Below are 18,270 nucleotides of genomic sequence, written 5' to 3'. Positions count from 1 at the left end.
TCTTTGGTGAGACAGGATTAGACCAGCAGATACAGACAAAGAGCAGGATAGCTCCATGCTGCTGGGCAGATGGGATGGCCAGTATCAAATCCTCAGGCTGGTGAACCTGGAAAAAACTTCTAAAAAAAATCTCAGCACTTTCAGAAGTAAAAACATGATTAGATACGTGATGGGACAGTTGCACAACTGGAGCTGCCTTGGCTGGATACAAGTTCTTTAGGAAAAACTGGCAGATAGTGATGGAGTCTGTGCTATAGGCAGCTGAGCAACACAAATGTATGCATATTTGCCAGGGAACAGAGGACAAGACAGCTGAGAGCTCATAAGCCAGGAGAAGCTAACAAGAGATATTGTTGTGGGCACGTCCTACAACTCACTCAACCAAGAAGAAAAGATGGACAAAGCCTTTGAACAAGTGGAAACTAGCTCACAATGGACTAGAGCAGTTACAGTTTTCTGTAAATGAAAAGAAAGCTGTCAACTGGATAATGCTCAGTCCTCACACACAAGCTCTTCAGTCACAAGATCTGCTGTCAGGTCTTCCAGGCACCTGTGGCTAGTAGCAAAGCTTGAAGGAGAAAGGTACTACTCACATTAGGGAATGACTGCATCACATATTCAATGATCTGGCCATTTACAAGCCCTTAAGGCTGGATGGGCTACTTCTGATAGTGCTGAAGGATCATTGTGACACCACTCTTTTTTGACAGTTTGGAAGACTAGTGATTGGTGAAGTCTCAGAGGCTAGAAGAAAGGAAACGTCCTAACTTTTAAGAAGGGCAACGAGAATTTGAGGAACTACAGGCTGATCAATCTAACATCAATCTCTTGGAAGATAATAATGAAATCTTCCTCAGAGTTCATTTCCAGGCACAAGATGAACAAGAAAGTGATTGACAACAGCTACAGAGAGCATGGGATATTCTGAGTGCGGATTAGGAAATCATTCTTCACAACGAGCGTGATTAAACACTGGCACAGGTTGCCTAGAGATGCTGCAAAATTGCCATCTTTGGAGGTTTTCAAACATGACTGGATGAGGTTCTGACCAACCTGATCTGACTTGGAACCTAAAGGTTTGAGCCTTCTTCCAACTCAGTATATTCTATGACTCTATGACGACAGCTTTGAGAAGATGCTTTGGATTAGACAAGGCCCAGTGGCCCCTGCCCACTCCTGATGTTTCTGTGGCTCTGTAACTGTCATATATGTTAGGCTGATACCACAGGGTCAAACCAGAAAGCCAGGAAAACTAAACAAAGCCAAACCTACATAGCTTTGCTTGTACAATGTAACGTTGGCATGCAGACAAATCTCACAAGAGGAATAAAAGAATATATACCGGATATCACCACATAGATGGAAATAAAAAGGAAACACTTATGAAGATCAACGTAGAAATAAACCAAGATGGGGTTTAAGCACACAAGATAGCAATGTTTGTCACAGTTCCCATTTCACCTTTCATCCTTACTGGAGCAAATGATTTATAATAATACAACGAGAAACAAAAGATCCGGTCTGCAGTGGCAAAGATAAGCCTAATATAAAAATATTTTTGCTATGCTTTTGTTGCAATTATCCCACTGACAGGCACTGGGGAGCCTGTGTCACTGCGCTCATGTTGAAGCCTAGTTAATACAGTCAGCGAGTCTGCAATACTTCATAAATGAGCATACAGAAGGATAAGCACAGATGACTTTTTGTCTCTATTTTATTTAACAGAAACAACACATTTTAAGGTGAGAAGGAGAGAAAGTCCAGGCAAAACCTGCAGTTATCAATGACATTATTCATAATTTAACTTAAACAAAATGATACATAGGTAAATACCATAAAACCTGTGCATATTTAGTTTTCTGATGAGATCAGTGCCTTCTTAAATAATGGAAAGAGAATGAATATTAGCTTCAGTGAAACACTCTTCAACTTCAGGCTCTCTCCATTACAAACAAAATGTTTTATGTACATCATCTTTGCTGCTTTTTTCCTGACAGTAAAACACTCAGTTATTTCAAGCACCATGAATGTAAACAATGAAAGCTTTCATCTCTAGTTAAGTATCAGTAAACAGAACAGAAATACTTGGAGACAGAATCAGTGGAGATACCATAAATTCAGTCTGTGGAAGTTCATTTGGCTTTCTTCCTGTTAAGATTAATGGGATAAAATCTGAAGGTCGGATGATTGAGGAGCTCCAGGTTAATAGCACACATAAGCATCACAGCTGTCATTTGAGCTCTCCTACTCCTGCTTGTAGACTTCCAGCACCAGTGTTTCCTGTGGTGTCAGGAGATGACCCCAGATACACTGAACATCTTCCTGCAAAGCTGAAAGACATTTCAAAGCCCACTCTTCATTAGGTAACCCCAATCAGCTTTTCTCAAGAGCTTGGATGTTGGTCTGATTCCAGGATCTAATAAACACATCAGCTGAAATCAATTCTCCGAATACTTTGATTTCATGTCCAGATCAAATGCTATTTGTGTTATTAAAATATTTTGAAATTATCTTTTCCTTTTCCCCCCCTTCCAAATAAGAAATACCAAGATTTTAACAGATTCGAACCATTTTTATGCCTTATCTAGAAGTGGCCAGTGTTCATAAAGTGTCAGTCCAACAAATATAGATCTCTAGTCCATCATTTTTCTTTGTACTATCACTGATATGACAGAAAATCATAATTTCAAATCTATGGAGCCTGTCTGTCCTGGGCATTGCTGCTTGCAGAGTGATTTCCAAGCTACTGGAAAACCTCATAGTGTTTAACACATATTCTGTCTGCAGAGCAGGGAAACACATGTATATCATGACAAATCCTTCATTGGTGCTACTTCTGGTCCCAGACCTTCCTTAAGAGAATGGTGTACCAAAAATTGCAGCGAACCTAAACAGCTGTGAGGACAGGAGAAGGCTGATAACCTCCTATGCTCTTACAGCCTCAACAGAATTTCCTCTTTATACATCATATTTAGCACAGAAGAGCAGCTTACCTCTGGTACACACCACGACTGCATCTCACAAAGAGGAGAATTGCACTTAAGCCTGATGCCTTTCTCTATGTGGAGAAAGTAACAGCAAAAAGAAAAAGTCTTAAGGAGTGATATCCAGGCCTCATCTGGATTTGAGGTACAAGTTTAATGGAATTCCCCTCCTTCCACTATAAACATGTATTCTGTTTCCCTCAGACCTTCTTCCAGAACTGTTTGCACAAACTGCATTTACTGAAATAATTACAATGCGCCAGGAGATCTGTTCCAAATTTCACAACTATTATTTAGATTATGTACATGATAATTTATATTTGTTTGTTTGTTTCTTCAAAGCAGCAATTCTTCACAGTGAGACTCCCTAGCAATATTAACATTTTCCTTCACAAATGCATTTTTATTCAGTGCCATCAAGGTAAGCCTTCATATAACTTCATCTAACCTGTGTATAGATCTCATGCAGCATCTAACATCCACCTTTTAACACAGCCATTTTCTTACTGGCTGGACTAAAGCTGCAGTCAGTGTCACTTCTCTCTGGCACAAAATTAAGTTTTCAGAATCTGCATGATCCAATCTATAAATCCGACTTAGAATGAATCACAGAATGAATCACAGAATGGCTTTGGTTGGAAGGGACCCTAAGGATCAACAAGTTCCAACCCCCCTGCCACATGCAGGGCCTCCAACCTCCCCATTTAATACCAGACCAGGCTGCCCAGGGCCCCATCCAACCTGGCCTTGAACACCTCCAGGGACGGGGCATCCACAACCTCTCTGAGCAGCCTGTGCCAGCACCTCACCACTCTCTCTGTAAAAGACTTCCCCCTGATACCCAATCTAAACCTTCCCTCCTTGAGCTTAAAGTTGCACTTAGCTGCCATATTAATGGCTTTTTACTTACAATTTATTCTTTTTTGAATATCAATTTAATTGTAGCAAAACGGGTTATCAAGAATATGTATTTTAAAAACACAATTTAAAAGCCAGTAAATTTTGACTTGTTTTCCCTTTGGACAGACTTGTATGAGAAGAACAAATACGCTTGCTCTGGAAATATGAAGAATACATCTTTGCATCAATTATTTTTACAGAAAAATAACAACCCTTAAAAAAATGAAGTTGTTATATATTTTGGGTTGGTGGTGCAAGGTATAAAAATGCTGGGTTATTTTTCTTGCTTTGTATTCCAAAAAGGTAAACTCTGAATTGTCTGAGTTAGAGGTAGTAAATATTGTTTACTTGAATTACCACTGGCTTATATAAAGCAGTTCAGACTACAGTCCCAGCTGGAAAGAACAGGTTGCATGTGCAGATGAGTAGAAAAAGTTACATCAAATTTCCAGTTTGGCACTCTCTGTACAGTCAAAGCAAAGATATCCAGTGGAGCTTCCTCTTCCCTGTGGAAGGAATGGAGTTTCTTTCTTCCCAGCAGTGTAAACTCTCAGATATTAGACAGAATGATGGGCAACCTCACAGGCTTCTCTGAGCCTATTGGAGACACACTACTGGGAACTGCATCCTTATAGCTACCTTTGGAACTTGCAAGCAGAAAAGATCTCTTTGTACTCCCATCTTTCTGAGTTAAGGGAATTTCTCTGAAAATTTAAAGCAGTTTGGTGTCACAAATTACTCTTCAGTTTGTATCAAGGAGAATTGGATTATTACGCGTCTTTTCTGGAATTTTATTCACCAAGAGTCTAAGGGTCAGTCATAGGAACCCTCTGCCCTGCACTGGCACGGAAAAGCCTTTGTGCAGATCATCTCCCCCCATGCAGAGGTACTGGGCATCAGCTCAGACTGCTTTACGGTACATTCTTTGGGAACATTCATCTCTTGAGGGATCCAGGAGCTTTCTTCAAACATCTAGCATACTTCTCTGCATCACCTTCTCTTCCATGAGAAAAATCCTGTAAGCTCAAGTAGGGCCCAGTCATCACAAAAAGAAATTTGTCCCAGAAGGTGTGAGACAGAGAAACCTCAGATGTAAAATTCTTCGTCATTAGTTGGTGAAACTGGGAAAATGCTACCACAATCATCAAGGGAACAAGGGGCTGTTCTTGAAGACTGTTTGGGCTGCTTAGAGAGAGACGTTGCCATGAATGAGCTGGATGGCCACTCAGAGAGAGATGGCAGCGAACCATCCATGGGATCAAAGGTACTGCACACGGAGGATACAGGCCTTCCGCTGGTAGAAGCCTTTGCACTCGTTCTGCAGGCTTGCTTCCCTGGCGGAAGAGAGGCTTCCAAGTCATTGCAAAATCTGTTAAGGGCAGAGTATGCAGAGACCACAGACAGATCTGAGAAGGACAGCTTCCTCCCTGTGTCCACATCAGTCTCCTGTGCATCCTCCAAGTCATCAATGTTAAGCCTAGGGCTGCATCTCCATGTTTTTAACCTGGTTGCAGGTGACTCAGTATTTAAAAACTGAAACGCTTCTCTGAAATGAGCATTCTCTGAGGCTGAGGAGGAACTCGCTGTAGGCAAGCAGAACAGAGACTTGCTTCGTTGAAATGACCACAAAATGCTGGAGGCACTGCTGGATCTGCGTGTGAAGTCTTCTTGATCACTGTGTCTGAGGTCCTGCTGGGAGAAACCAAGATAATGGCCAAGGCCATTTGCATGATGCACCTTGTTCTGACTCATTTCTTTTGGCGGTTCAGGGACAGATTGGTGGCTCTGAGGATGAAAGCCTGGCAAAGTGGTGAAGTGGGAATCTGTTGACACAGATGGATATGGATGCTTGTTCTGCTTTGCAGACTTCCTACACCAACTGCGTGCTTGCTGCAGCAGGAGAAGGAGAAAAGAAGATCATATTAATACAGAATTGGCAGTCTTACAACTGTAAGTCTCCGATGTTGAGTTGTTACTGCAAATAATTACGAAGCACACTTCATTCAGTATGCTCACAGCAAATGTTTCACTTCAATAACAAAGAGAAATCACCCTGCCAAAATCCCAAATATTTACATAAGGAGCCTTCAAGGAAACAAGAATAAATGGAAGAGGATCCCTGCCTTGCAGGCTGAATTACACTAGCTTGAAATCCTCAGATAATATTGACTCGTTCAGATTCATTCATATTCTGCTTTCCAACATTAATACCCTAGTGACAGCTAAAGAACAAAAATAAAGAAATGGGAGACGTATGGTACTACCATTATTCCTCATTTCTTTATTACTGTGGTGCAAATGTTTTTATTTTTCCTCTGAGACATCAAAAAGCCTTTAGCAAGTAACTTAATTCTCTGTCATCTCAATGGGAATATACCACTTCTTTCAACAGGGACATTATCTCTTTCATCCAGTTCGCTGAGCGGAATACTCCAGAATTCACTTGCTCAGTAAGATAGCTCCTAAGGATTTTAAGGACAGCTTTAGACATCTAACTTGCTTGTAGACACCTACGACAAAGAGAGCTGATGGTTACGATCTGAATCTGGTTCCAAATCTCATCCCTCCAGAGGAATTCAGTTGCCTACCTGCTGGATTCTTGAACAGTTGTTACATGTGGAGAGCCAATGTCCTCAAGGAGTAGCTGGAGGCCAGGTGACTCTCATACGGGATTAGACACTGATAAGTAAACTAAGCCCCTAGTGTCTCAGCAATTATAAACTCTTGTCATCATCCCACTCATCTCAGCAAGGCTTTTAGAAGTTTGCATTTTAAAAAGTTCAGTTGAGATTCTTTTTATTGGAATTTTTCATGTAATACAAAATGCTTGATTTCAGTCCCAAAAGAGAGAGGAATTAATGGGACGAACTGCAAAAACCCTTTAAATAAACATTGTCTCAGTTGTGGGACTTGTCAGTCAGAAATAACAGAGGAGGAGGAATTAGAGATCTTGGTCACTATGCACTATCAAAGTGACAAGGCTGTGAGAAACATCACTCTGAGCAGTTTCAAGTTAGGTAAAGAAGAATTAATGCAGTGCATACAACACTAGTAAGGCCTCATCCAGAATGCTGCACGTGTCTTAAATCACCCCTATATGAGTAAGAATAAATTCAAAATGAAAAAGATGCAGGCAAAAAGAAAAAAGAAAGATAAGATGAATTATCCATTAAGAAACATATATGACAAACTACTAAAGGGTTTCTAATCGCATCAGAAGAGTCTTCTGGGGCAAGTAATGGTAAAGATGGAGCTTGATCATTTTACAAAAGAGATTATATGGCATGACAGAAATGGATGAGGCCCGGCAGCCACGGAGGTCACTTTGTTATCCCCTTTCTCTAAAAGAACTCCATACACTGCTGCTTCAAACATCTTGCTAGTGCACATCATATTATCTTAGTGACCTAGATCTGTCACAACAATCTTCTCTTTCTCATTGCAGTGATTTTACAGGAGGAAAATACAAGATGAAAAGAATTTTCATGTCTATAAATTTTTTTTGCTTGTTTCTGATTGCCTATCTGGAGGTGATTTACAGGACAGCCAATCCTTAGGAATTCAATTAGGCATTGTTGATGAATGTAAATATATATTCCAGTATATCTGTAATGAAGTGTGTTAATCCATAACCTATTTCTGTTTAACAAAACAAGATGTTTGCTTTAACGCCATAAAGAATTAAACATATTCATGAGTAAACTAACCACAGTTTCATAAACTGATAGGGATTCATGGGTGCAAAAGAATCAAATAAAATGAGTTAAACTGTCAACAAGATATGACTGGAAGTCACTTTAGATGTCTTCATGCAACGTCAGTTTATTTACACAGTTGATGAGTTAATTTGCTTAAGAAATTTCTCAACAAGATAAAAGACTCGTGTCCATGAAGAAAGTACCAGCAGTTTCTTAATTGAAGACACTTCTGGGTAACCCAGAAATGATCATATGGCACTCTGAAGGTATAAAGCAGATCACCCCATTCTTTTGATGGGCTTGTACAAGATAGCACTCTTTATTATATTGCTGGTTGCACTAATCAAGGATACTCCTTTTTTCTATGCAGTAACTCTGATATCAGATATGCCACATGGAATCAGTTACAACTCGTGATGAATCAGCAGGAGTTCATGCTTCTCCTACGTTGCAGAGAGAAGACTGGATTGTCTGACACAGCTTGCTCCCATGCAATGTCTTCGTGTTTCAGCAGACCAGTTGGTAACAGGGAAGACTAGGCATCTAAAGAAACCAGGGATGCAAGCAAATGCAGTCTTCTTGTTTGTGAAAGGATAAACAATGGCAACACTCGGACAAAACTGACGTGGAAACACAAGGCTTTTGGAGACAGATCTGACACTTTCACAGGGACAAATTCTGTGTGGGCACTATGGAAGTCTTCCCTTTAATAGATGATTCTATGGGAAAGAAGGGGTCAGGCTCTTAAGCAGGTCTGATGTGACAGAACAAGGGGAAACGCTTTTAAGCTTAAAGATGGTTGATCTAGGCTAGATATAGGGAAAAAGTCTTTTACAGTGGGAGTGGTGAGGCACTGGAACAGGTTTCCCAGAGTTGTGGATGGTGCCCCATCCCAGGAGACTTTCAAGTGAGGCTAGATCAAGCCATGGGCAACCCAATTCTAGCTTTGCAAGTCCCTGCTCATCACGGAGGAGTGGGACTAGATGGCCTTTAAAGGAACCTTCCTAAGTCTAAGAATTCTATGATTTTGTGATCTTTAAGATCCTTTTCAACCCCAGCCATTCTATGACTCTACGTCATGCACATTCAGCTGCTCTTTAGCTTCCTCTCTGCTTCTCAGCTCTTCTCTCGACCTTTTAGTTCCATGGGCTGAATTTCTTTCTGAATTATTTCCTTTATTTAATTACCTATCTTCAGCCTTCTCACCGCTTGATTTCTTCATTGCTTGCTGTCTTGCCACAGCCTGACCAAACTGCTGGCATCAGGAGCAAGCTTGGTGGAGATGCTGGCAAGAAGGATCAGCCTCTTAAGACAACAAAACCTGATCTAAACAGCTGTGCACAGCTTCCACCACACCAAGAAAGTAGGTTTTGATAGGAACTCCAAATTCAGGGAGAGAGATGTGCCAGACCCTGTCAAAAACACACACATCAAAACTGGCTATAGATTGAATTGATCAGCTCTCTGACAGAATAGGCTTTCTCATCTAATGCTAATCTGCTACTCATTCATAATCTCTGCGCAAATCTTTGTGAAGCAGGGAGGGATTTAGAGTCTTTATGCATTACAATAGGTTGTAGAAGAATTTCATGAAACATAATCCAGGAATGCAACAAACTTGGGGTGAACCTCACAGAGAAATACTTTCAGCTTAACATGGGCTGCCCATACTGGACAAGCATTCCACAAGTGCTCCTGTAGCCTACTTTAAGTTACCTGCTTATAAAGAAAAAAGATCAGAACCAGTCAAATGGGCTGTACTGCAATTATGTCACTATTGCAAACACAGGTTTTCCCAGCATTACTCAATAGGAGCATGATGGTGTTTGTTTAATCAGTGAATTTAAACCAGTGGGATTGATTCAGAAATAAAATATATTTTAAAAAAATCAGCTTGAGAAAAAATAGCAAAGGTTAGTCTTTATCATCACCATAATAAGTTTTACTTGTGAGGTAAAATGTATTCAGAAGGACAGAATATAAAAAGACAAAATCCACAAATGCAATTTAAATCTGAATTGATCATATTTGAAAAGTAGTATGCTGTATGTTTACAAAACTAGAATAAGTGTCTTGTAACACTAGATAGATACCTTATCAAGAGATTTTGCTGGATGTAAAGAGTTATCAGAGATCTTACTATGACATGAAATATATCTGCATCAATGAAGAAGACAGAGATAAAAAAAAACCTGAGAAATCACCTCCCATCCAAGTTACAGACTGACTCAGCTACGTCCCCACCAAAACTAATCATTAGTACTAAGAACTCTACTGCCATAGTGAGATAGGCTTCTATCCTATTCTATTCGTAGTGAGACTGGGCTTCTTTATTTTTCTACCTTATCTAAAGACATTCTCCTAATTTGAAGAGTCTATCACCTGTGCACTTTCTGCTCACTAGCCTTAGCTTGCCAGCCACACATGACTAAGCCAGCACATCACTTATTAACCTCTCCTGCTTCCCACACTGCGTTGTCAGGCATGCACATTCATCAGCTCTTCAGATGCCCTTGTGAGGGTTAAGCCCAGAGGCAGCCAGGAATCTGGATAAGATCTATGAAACTAGCAGTATATTCTGTGTACCAGTAACTGGTATAATCTTAGCCACAATATTTACATATTTTTCCCACAGCTCCTGCTTCTGGGCTTCGCAGTGGTGAAGCAGAGTGGGTGTCTTCCTACCCATAAGTGCTGCTCTTAGTTCTTGCTTATCCCTTAGCATTGGCTGGTACACAGGTACACCACTGGAGCTAACTTGCCAACATGCAAAAGTTACTGTGACAAAACAATTTTAATTGGCTTCCAAGCAAATGAAGGAACAAAGTCCATGATATTAAACAGACTTATCCTGCTCGTAAATAACCTTATTTTCTCCTGCACTGACTCTATTTAAGCCCTTTGATAATTCCATTTGCAAAATGCAGTTTTGAAGAATATGAATTATTTTGGCTGGCAAGTATCTGAGTACCTGTGAGTGCACAAAGAAAAACAAGATTAACAAGATTAACATCTTGTTAATCTAATTATGGAATCATGCTCCAATTTCAAACATTAATCACTGCCTGTTATTGACAGAGTCATATATCTACAATTCTAAGTATAACAGTTATTGTAATCTGTAGGAAAGTACAAATACCAATAGCTAGTAAATAAAAACATTCCATTAATCACTAAACACCAACTTATGTCCAGGCTGAAAAATGTGGTGCAGTCATTCTTTGGACTTGCAGAATTATGAAGAGGTGAAAGTTATTACTAATGGTGTGGTATTGATAGTACTGTTAATAACACCACTCTGCAAGAAGTTGAAAGGTAGTCCTATATCTCACTTTAAAAGGTAGACTATAATTTGCTTTTAAGTTAGAAAGAATTCAAAGAGTATAAAGAAGTCCACAGACCTCCAAATCAAATGCCTCCTATAACCCATGCCTCATCATATAATTCCTTTTCCTTAAATGACCACCCTGCCTTGAATTAAGATGTTAACCTGTTTGCACTTGCTGGGTGGCTGTTATGAAGGTGGCCATCAATACAGTGGCTGACTTAAATCTGCTTTTTGACAGGTTTTTGCTCCTGTGCCAGAAGAGTAATTTAGGTGAAACCACCTTTTCCCATTCCTGCTGTTCACCTTCTGACGTATTTTCAGAGCACAGTCCCAACAGATTGACCTTGGCTTGACTCCCATGACCTTACTCCAGCAGTTTCTATTTCTTAGCATTTCTCCTCTGCACACACTGGGAGCTGTTCCCTGCATGTGCACCTCTTTGAAGTTGCCTTTCTGGAGGCCAAGCACATGTGAGACCTGCAGCACCTTGTGCAGGAGCTGTGCAGGCACAAGCACTGTCCATGCGCCTTAAGGGATGCAAACTCTGTGCCTACTGGAGACTACATTCCCCTTTCCATGGGGAGGCTGCAAGATGTCTGAGTACAAACAGGACATTTTCCTGATTTCTCTCCTGATAGTATGAAATTGTTAAACCTGTATAACGGAACCTTTACTACAGGACTTTTCAGCCTCTGCTCTCCCCCTGTTTTGCTCATATTGAACTTCTTTTGCTTCATTCCACTCCCAGAAAGCCTTTTCCAGCCCAGATGATTCTACGGTTCTATGTGATGATTTCCATTTCTTTAACTGAATTCCCACTTGCAGTTCAGCTTCACATTATCACCCTCACTGAAAACAGAAATGAAAATCTTGCACTGGGAGGCTTTCATTCTTCTCTTTTGATACCTATAATTAAAATCTTGTTTTAATTTTTTTGTAAGGCTTATCTTAGCCTGCAGTTTGGTAAGTCTCACTTTGCCTCCACATTGTGTGGTGCCTATTAGTTCTGAAAATTTACTGTTTTGAAATTAAAAGCCTTATTTACAAGGCCTGTAGTGTGTTTTCCATTTTTTTGCTGTTTATTTATTTGCCTTCTGCTGAATTTACTTGAAATCAGTGCAAGATCCCATAAACCAGTTATATCACTTAGAAAACACTTGGCAAAAAAAAAAAAAAAAAAAAAAAGGAAAAGGAGTGAAAGTGGCTGCTGTCTAAAGGTATAGTGGTGGTGGCTCAGGTTAACAGGCTATCTCAACCAAACACAGATATGCCTACAGAGTGATGAGTAACCTTCTTTATTTTGGCAGAAGGGTGAGGAAGCTGAGTTCACAAATGAAATGCACTCCAAAACAAACACTCTTCCTCAGAAACTGAACAACTGTCTTCCCAAGGTCTATACTCCTTCTTTCATACGCTAAGCAGCAACAAATGCCTTCATCTCTACAGACAAGGAGTGCAGGTGAACCTCACTCAGGATTGCCACACAAACCCTTTGTGGAGCAGGTGGCTATTTAAAACTTCCTTCCTGTTTTCTTGCTTAACTCCCTCAGATGTGATGCATGCTGATACGCTGCCCAGAAATCATGGCTACAGATGTCTTAACAAACAAATCATCTTCTAGGACTTGATTATGAGCACCTGAGATTACTCTGAAAGGAGAATCTGTGTGAATCTGTATCCCAGGCTGCTTTCCAGGTTGCATTTCTTTTCCTTTACCTCCTTTCTCCCCATCCTGATAATCACTGGGCAAAATACAGGTGCTGTCACCTTGTTTTTTTTCAAATTGATGCTAGAAAATAATTTAAAACATCAGGAATTCTTGTCTCTCACAAAAATCTCACAGCTGAGAGCTATTTTATAGAACTATCAGTTCTGTGTGTATACTTTTTATAAAACTTTACCCATCAGCCATCATTTCTCTACTTGGACTCATAATTCCCTCTCTCCTCATTCTTTAAAACGGCTACCTCATCTCACATCATTCTTTGCATAAACTGAGGTTGACTGATATCTGGATAGTATCAACAACTGCCTTCCTGAGTATTTATACACACAGCAAGGGCTTTTGAGCTCTTTAGCAGTAATGCCCTGGCTCTTTCATTTAGCACAGAGCAGTAGGAGAGCCTCCACTTCTTGTTGCTGAAGTAGGCTAAGGTTTTCTGCACAAAGTCAATCACTGTGCTTCTGTTTCACTCTGTACTGGGCTCACCTGCAAAAGGATCCTATTTCCATCATGATCTTCAGTCTGCCACCTGCCTTCACTGATTGGGCTGCAAGGGTTGGGCAGGAGAGGAACAAGCTGTCCAACATCTTTCACTCTGAACTCCAACACCGCTGACTCAGTTGGCATTGGCGTGTGGCCCTTTGGAAGTTTTTTTAAAGAAAACTGGATGTCTATTTCCATGTTAGAATAGACAGGAAAAACACAGAAGTCCGCTTTTTTCTGACATACTGGTCTTTTCAGTATTAACTCATAAAACTTCAAAATATCAACAAAGTTTTCATTTCTGCAGTATATTGTGAAGCGGATAATTTCTTTTCCATAATGCACTGGACGAATAGCCCACAGAGGAGTCTCTGGAGCCAAAGTGTAAAAGTCCTGGCTGCATGGCATGTAAGGGAGGAACTTCCCATGCACTCGCTCTGTGTGGTGGTAATGCCATGGAGGTCGCTGAAAGGTTTCGTGGAGTTGCAAAATGGGTTCTTCTCCATATTCCTCTTGCAGAAACAGAATGACGGCGAGGGCTGGCTGGGAAACACCAGCTTTATCTGGCTTCCTTTGCTTCTTGGACACACGTCTTTCTGAGACTCGAAACAGCTGGAGTTCTGGATGGATCCAGGCCAGAAGCTTATCGATCGCTTGCTGAAGAGTCTTGGATTCACCGGGGTCTGTGATAATATGTACACTGACAAGGAATGGGTCCTGTATGTCTTCCACAGAAAGTTCACCTGTGAGTATAAAAAGAAAAAAGAGCCCTTGAAGGTGTCAAATGTACTAATTTCCTTGATTGTTGTCAATACTGAGCTGATCCTTCACAGAGAAGCAGTCTACTCAGTCCCACTGGGCTTTTTTCTCACCTCCCTCAAGCTCACTTACTAATGTGCAGATATGTATCAGTTGAGAAAATAACCAGGAGACAGAGAAGTTTCATTAAGCATACCATAGCAGTTGCTCTTTCTACTGAGGAAGCATACAGAACACATTATCCAAAGTGCATTTCAGTGTTAGAAAAGAGCTGCCTCTTATAGCTAAGATGTAGGAAAGACAAAATATTGATGTAGCACGGGGATGAAAGGACCCCTAACGATGTGCAGAACAACTGGGGTGGATAGTGTTCACCCCAACTTGTTCTAATTTGTACCACTTGGCTTGGGACATGGAAATTACATTGCTGAACTTCACTCTATCACCTTGACACTGGAGTTTTCCACCAACTTAAAAGTGTTCTGTGTCCTGAAGGCAATGGTTTTAATAAGTAAGGCAAAATTCGTAGGCAGAAGCAATATATTTTATTAGACCAACTGATACATTTGGGAAAAAAAAACCAAAACAGACAAGCCTTCAGGCACACAAGCCCTTCTTCAGGAAAAGATATTACTCCTTCCTATAAATCCTGCACCGTTTAGATCTTTAGACCATCATAACTACAATACTACTGCTTCGAGGTTTTTATAAGATTAGGGAAGAGTGGTAAAAGCAGGAAGCACAAAAAGTTACCCTTACTCAAGAGAAAAAAGAAATCCCTACTTAGCAGTGAGAGTGCTCAAAGGGGCTGCATGTGCTGCTGTCCCCAAGACCTCTCTGACAGTTCAGCAGCATTGGCTGGATGGAGGGCAGGGGTGGAATTACCACTTCTGTTCTGCTGGAGTCGCATGCCAAGAGAGACGCATGCAAACAAAGATCCAAGACAGTTCAATAAATCATCCAGGTAATCTGGATAAATTTGCTGAAACGGTTCCCTCTCTGTGGTATTCAGAAACTACCTACATGTCTGAGACCTCAAGCCTGGGCACAAAGCCTAAGTGCGTGAGGGCTTAGAAAGGCTTCCCAAGCTTTTCATTGTGCAGACCACGTTTAATGGAGGGATTGTCTCACAGGCTGCCTCCTCTCCTATTGGCAATTCTACTAAGCTCTCCCTCCTCCCCCCTGGCATCAGAACAACATTCCTGTGATACTTTGGCAACTGGTTTAATGGAAAACCTGCACTACATAAGTAGCATATTTTAGTTGTCTTTTAAAACACAGAGAAAGCTTTCCAGAAATGACCAGTAAATATAGCATCAATCTAGAAGATGCAGAAATACACAGCATGCAGAGCAAACAACAAGCTTCGCCCTGTTTGCCCAGGGCGAACAGAGAAAACCCAAGGGAATGATCAAAAATACAATTACAGCAGAATTCTTGTATCTCTGCATTAAACGGTGATGCAGAGTGAATTTGTCAGATGGTTAATGTAAGAATGAGGCAAAATAAATCTGTGTCAGTACATGGCAAGAGGCTCTGCTGTGACAATTGTTACCGGTAGGTATTGTGAAAGATATCCCATGTCTGTGTGGGAGAAAGACAAAGGGGAAGGAGGGGGAGGTCCTCTTGTGGTCCTTTACGTGGGACAGCAGGACAGGAAGGAAAACAAATTGTGGAGGACACTGACCTAATAAAACCAGAAAGAAAATAATCACCATAACTATGCAGCCATTCATTTCCTAGGACTGGAATAGAAGATGTTCAGCTCTTTTCTCTCTTCATTTCCTTTGTCACACAAATGCTATGAAAGCATGCAACAAACGACAGGCTTGATATTTATGCATATAAATGACTGCAGCTTCAAAAGGAGCCTGGGCACAGCAATGCCAAACAAAGAGCCATCGCTGTTGCAGTCTTCTTGCTCTGAATTGGAAAAAAAAAATCCCTGAGCATGGCATCTCTGCCATCCTGTTGCTTAGCATGGTGTAAGGATGCTGAATAGTCTAAAGCATTTTTCAGCAGAGGAGCCATTGGAGGAGCCAGCAGCAGCGTTAGTATTCTGCAGCGACTGCTGCCTGTGTCCATCAGCACCAGATGCTCAGTGGCAGCCTCAGAAGGACACAAAAGCACTGCTCAAAACCATCATTAGAAGTTAGGTTTACATACATAGCACAGAAAGCTGTATTTTTATTTATTTATTTTCTTTTAAGCTAGAAGCAGCTAATGCTGAAGGGAAAAAAATGTAGCAAATCAGCAGAGAGGCTCTTCAGTGTCTATTTTGTGTCAGCAAAGATGCTTTGACTGCAGTACAGGTGCCACTTTCACACCTTTCATTATGTAGCTTCTCTCCTTATAAAACAGCAAGCCACCCTTTCTGATTTGGTAAAAGAAACAGAAATTTAAGGAAAGTAGAAATGAGAAGCAAGGAGCTAAGAAAAACTACCCAGAGCTGATGATAAGCTGCAAAGTGTTTCTATGTTACTAACAAAGCTTTTTGCTTAACCTCACAGGGAAGGAGGGGAAATGGCACCATTCCCCACGACAAAGTTCAGTGTGCCCCCTGGCAAATTGTCACAGAAGCAAATGAAAGCTCTGCATATGCATTAGCCTTTCTGCATTGCTGGTTAATCCCACAGAAAATATCAAAACGCTGAGGCATCTATTTGGAAATAAGCTCCGTGGTTCTCACAGCCATGACATTTTTTCCCCCATGACAGAAGGGGATTAGTTCTTTTTGACTTAGCAAAGCAGCAACACTGCTTAGAGGTAATCACTACCGAAAAACAAAAGCACATTTCACAATTCCAGACTTTTTGCTTCTCTGCCAGGTAGCACTGTCAGCCTGGAGAGGTGACAGTTAAGGTTTAGGGGACAGGCGCTGCCCCTGTGAGATGCCAGGCATTCAGAGCCTGGTATCCTGGTAACTCAGCTCTTGCTGAGGCTGGCCAGGAATGCAGGGCACACCATGCCACAGCTGCCTGAGTACCTTTCAGTCTGTGACTCCAGTAGTCTGGCCCAGCTGGGAATACACACAATTGGAGCTGCAGCTCCTCCCCCATGGAACATGCCTGCATTTCACATTAAAACACATGAGATACATCACATCACTGGAAGCTGTAAGAGGAGGTTCCCTTCATGACAGCTGAATAACCCTAGGTTAGAGAAGCTTCCCTCTTGTTTTCGCTTTTTGGCCCCAGGACTTTTGCACACTCAGCTCTAGCAGAATGGTCCCTCATTATCAAGCCACAGCCTGGCAGCTGGTCCCTCTTTTTTTCACTGAAGCTGTTCTGCATGCAGGTCTCTTCGTTTTCAGGGAAGGGCTCCAAACACTTCTTTATTTCATAAGTCACCATCAACAGCCTAGGCTGACACCTGGTTTTCCTGGCTTCTCCAGTGGACTTGTCTGGAATTGCTAAATTCAGCTTATAGCTGATCTTAGGAAGGAGATAAGCACCTGCCTTCCTGAAACGCAAAATCGTAGAATCAAAGAACCCAATGTCTTGGGTTGCAAAGACCTCAAAGATCATCTTGTCCCATTGCTGCATGCAGAGTTGTCATCCGCTATAGCAGGCATTAGATCAGGGCCACATCCAGCCTGGTCTTGAACACCTCCAGGAATAGGGCATCTGCAACTTCTCTGGGCAGCCTGTGCCAGTCTGTTCCATCTCTTCTAAGCCTGAGTTGGTGAATGAAGATAGGGACCTTCAGGCTCCTGAGACTCATCAGGTGATACTTCATGAAGATTTACCTACAGGATTGGGCAAACTTGGTAATATGAGAAGTAGGATGGAGTCTAGAACAAAGGGAGACTTTAAACAGACTGGATTCCCAACCCCGATTTCTTCATGGGAAAGTACATTTACAGAGGCAGATATTTTCAATCTTCTGTGTCTACATTTTCATTTTATATCAAAGAAATTGAGAGGAAGTACTCAAATCATAAATATTTGACATAATGTTCTGAGTTGAGCAGCAACTTTGCATTTTGAATCTCAGCACTGCATCATGGCCTTTCATTTCCCTGCTGTAGCATACTGCTTCATGGGAACAAAGTCTGAGCCTTTTATACCTTACAGAGTAGACTCCTTTAACACTACATCAGACAGTAAGATTTCAGATTGAATTCTGACCAAACTGCCTGATGTGCTACAGGAGACGTAAATCAGGCATCGAGAGAGGATCAGAATGAATATGCCAAGCTCCACAACTGCAGCTCCCATCAAGCAGTACTTCATTATCAAGAAATAATTGCTAGAGGGAAGATAATGAAATAATTTAGTACTGAACATCAGCAAATTTTCTTAATTGACAATAAATCAAAATATTTCAACTGTGGGAATGTAAAAGAAAAAAAGAATAAAAGAAAACAATGAAGTCCATTATATAAATAACATT

The 18,270-nt window shown here is 41.1% G+C and overlaps 2 protein-coding genes across 2 annotated transcripts in view; both read right to left on the bottom strand.

Annotated features, from left to right (window-relative positions):
* Positions 1-18,270, bottom strand: part of SERPINE3 (serpin family E member 3) — a 74,072-nt gene that overhangs the window by 39,181 nt on the left and 16,621 nt on the right. The gene's annotated exons all lie outside the window — the stretch shown is intronic.
* The window catches only part of FAM124A (family with sequence similarity 124 member A), a 42,182-nt gene continuing 27,525 nt past the window's right edge, over positions 3,614-18,270 (bottom strand). Inside the window, exons 3-4 of the mRNA XM_048930341.1 lie at positions 13,120-13,859; positions 3,614-5,774 (exon numbers count right to left, since the gene is read on the bottom strand). Coding sequence (XP_048786298.1) covers positions 4,971-5,774; positions 13,120-13,859 — 1,544 coding nt within the window. The 3' untranslated portion in view covers positions 3,614-4,970. The remainder of the gene's footprint in view (positions 5,775-13,119; positions 13,860-18,270) is intronic.

Source organism: Lagopus muta, chromosome 1 (genome assembly GCF_023343835.1).
Source record: "Lagopus muta isolate bLagMut1 chromosome 1, bLagMut1 primary, whole genome shotgun sequence".
Taxonomy (NCBI): Eukaryota; Metazoa; Chordata; class Aves; order Galliformes; family Phasianidae; genus Lagopus; species Lagopus muta.
This window is presented reverse-complemented; position numbering and strand designations above follow the sequence as displayed.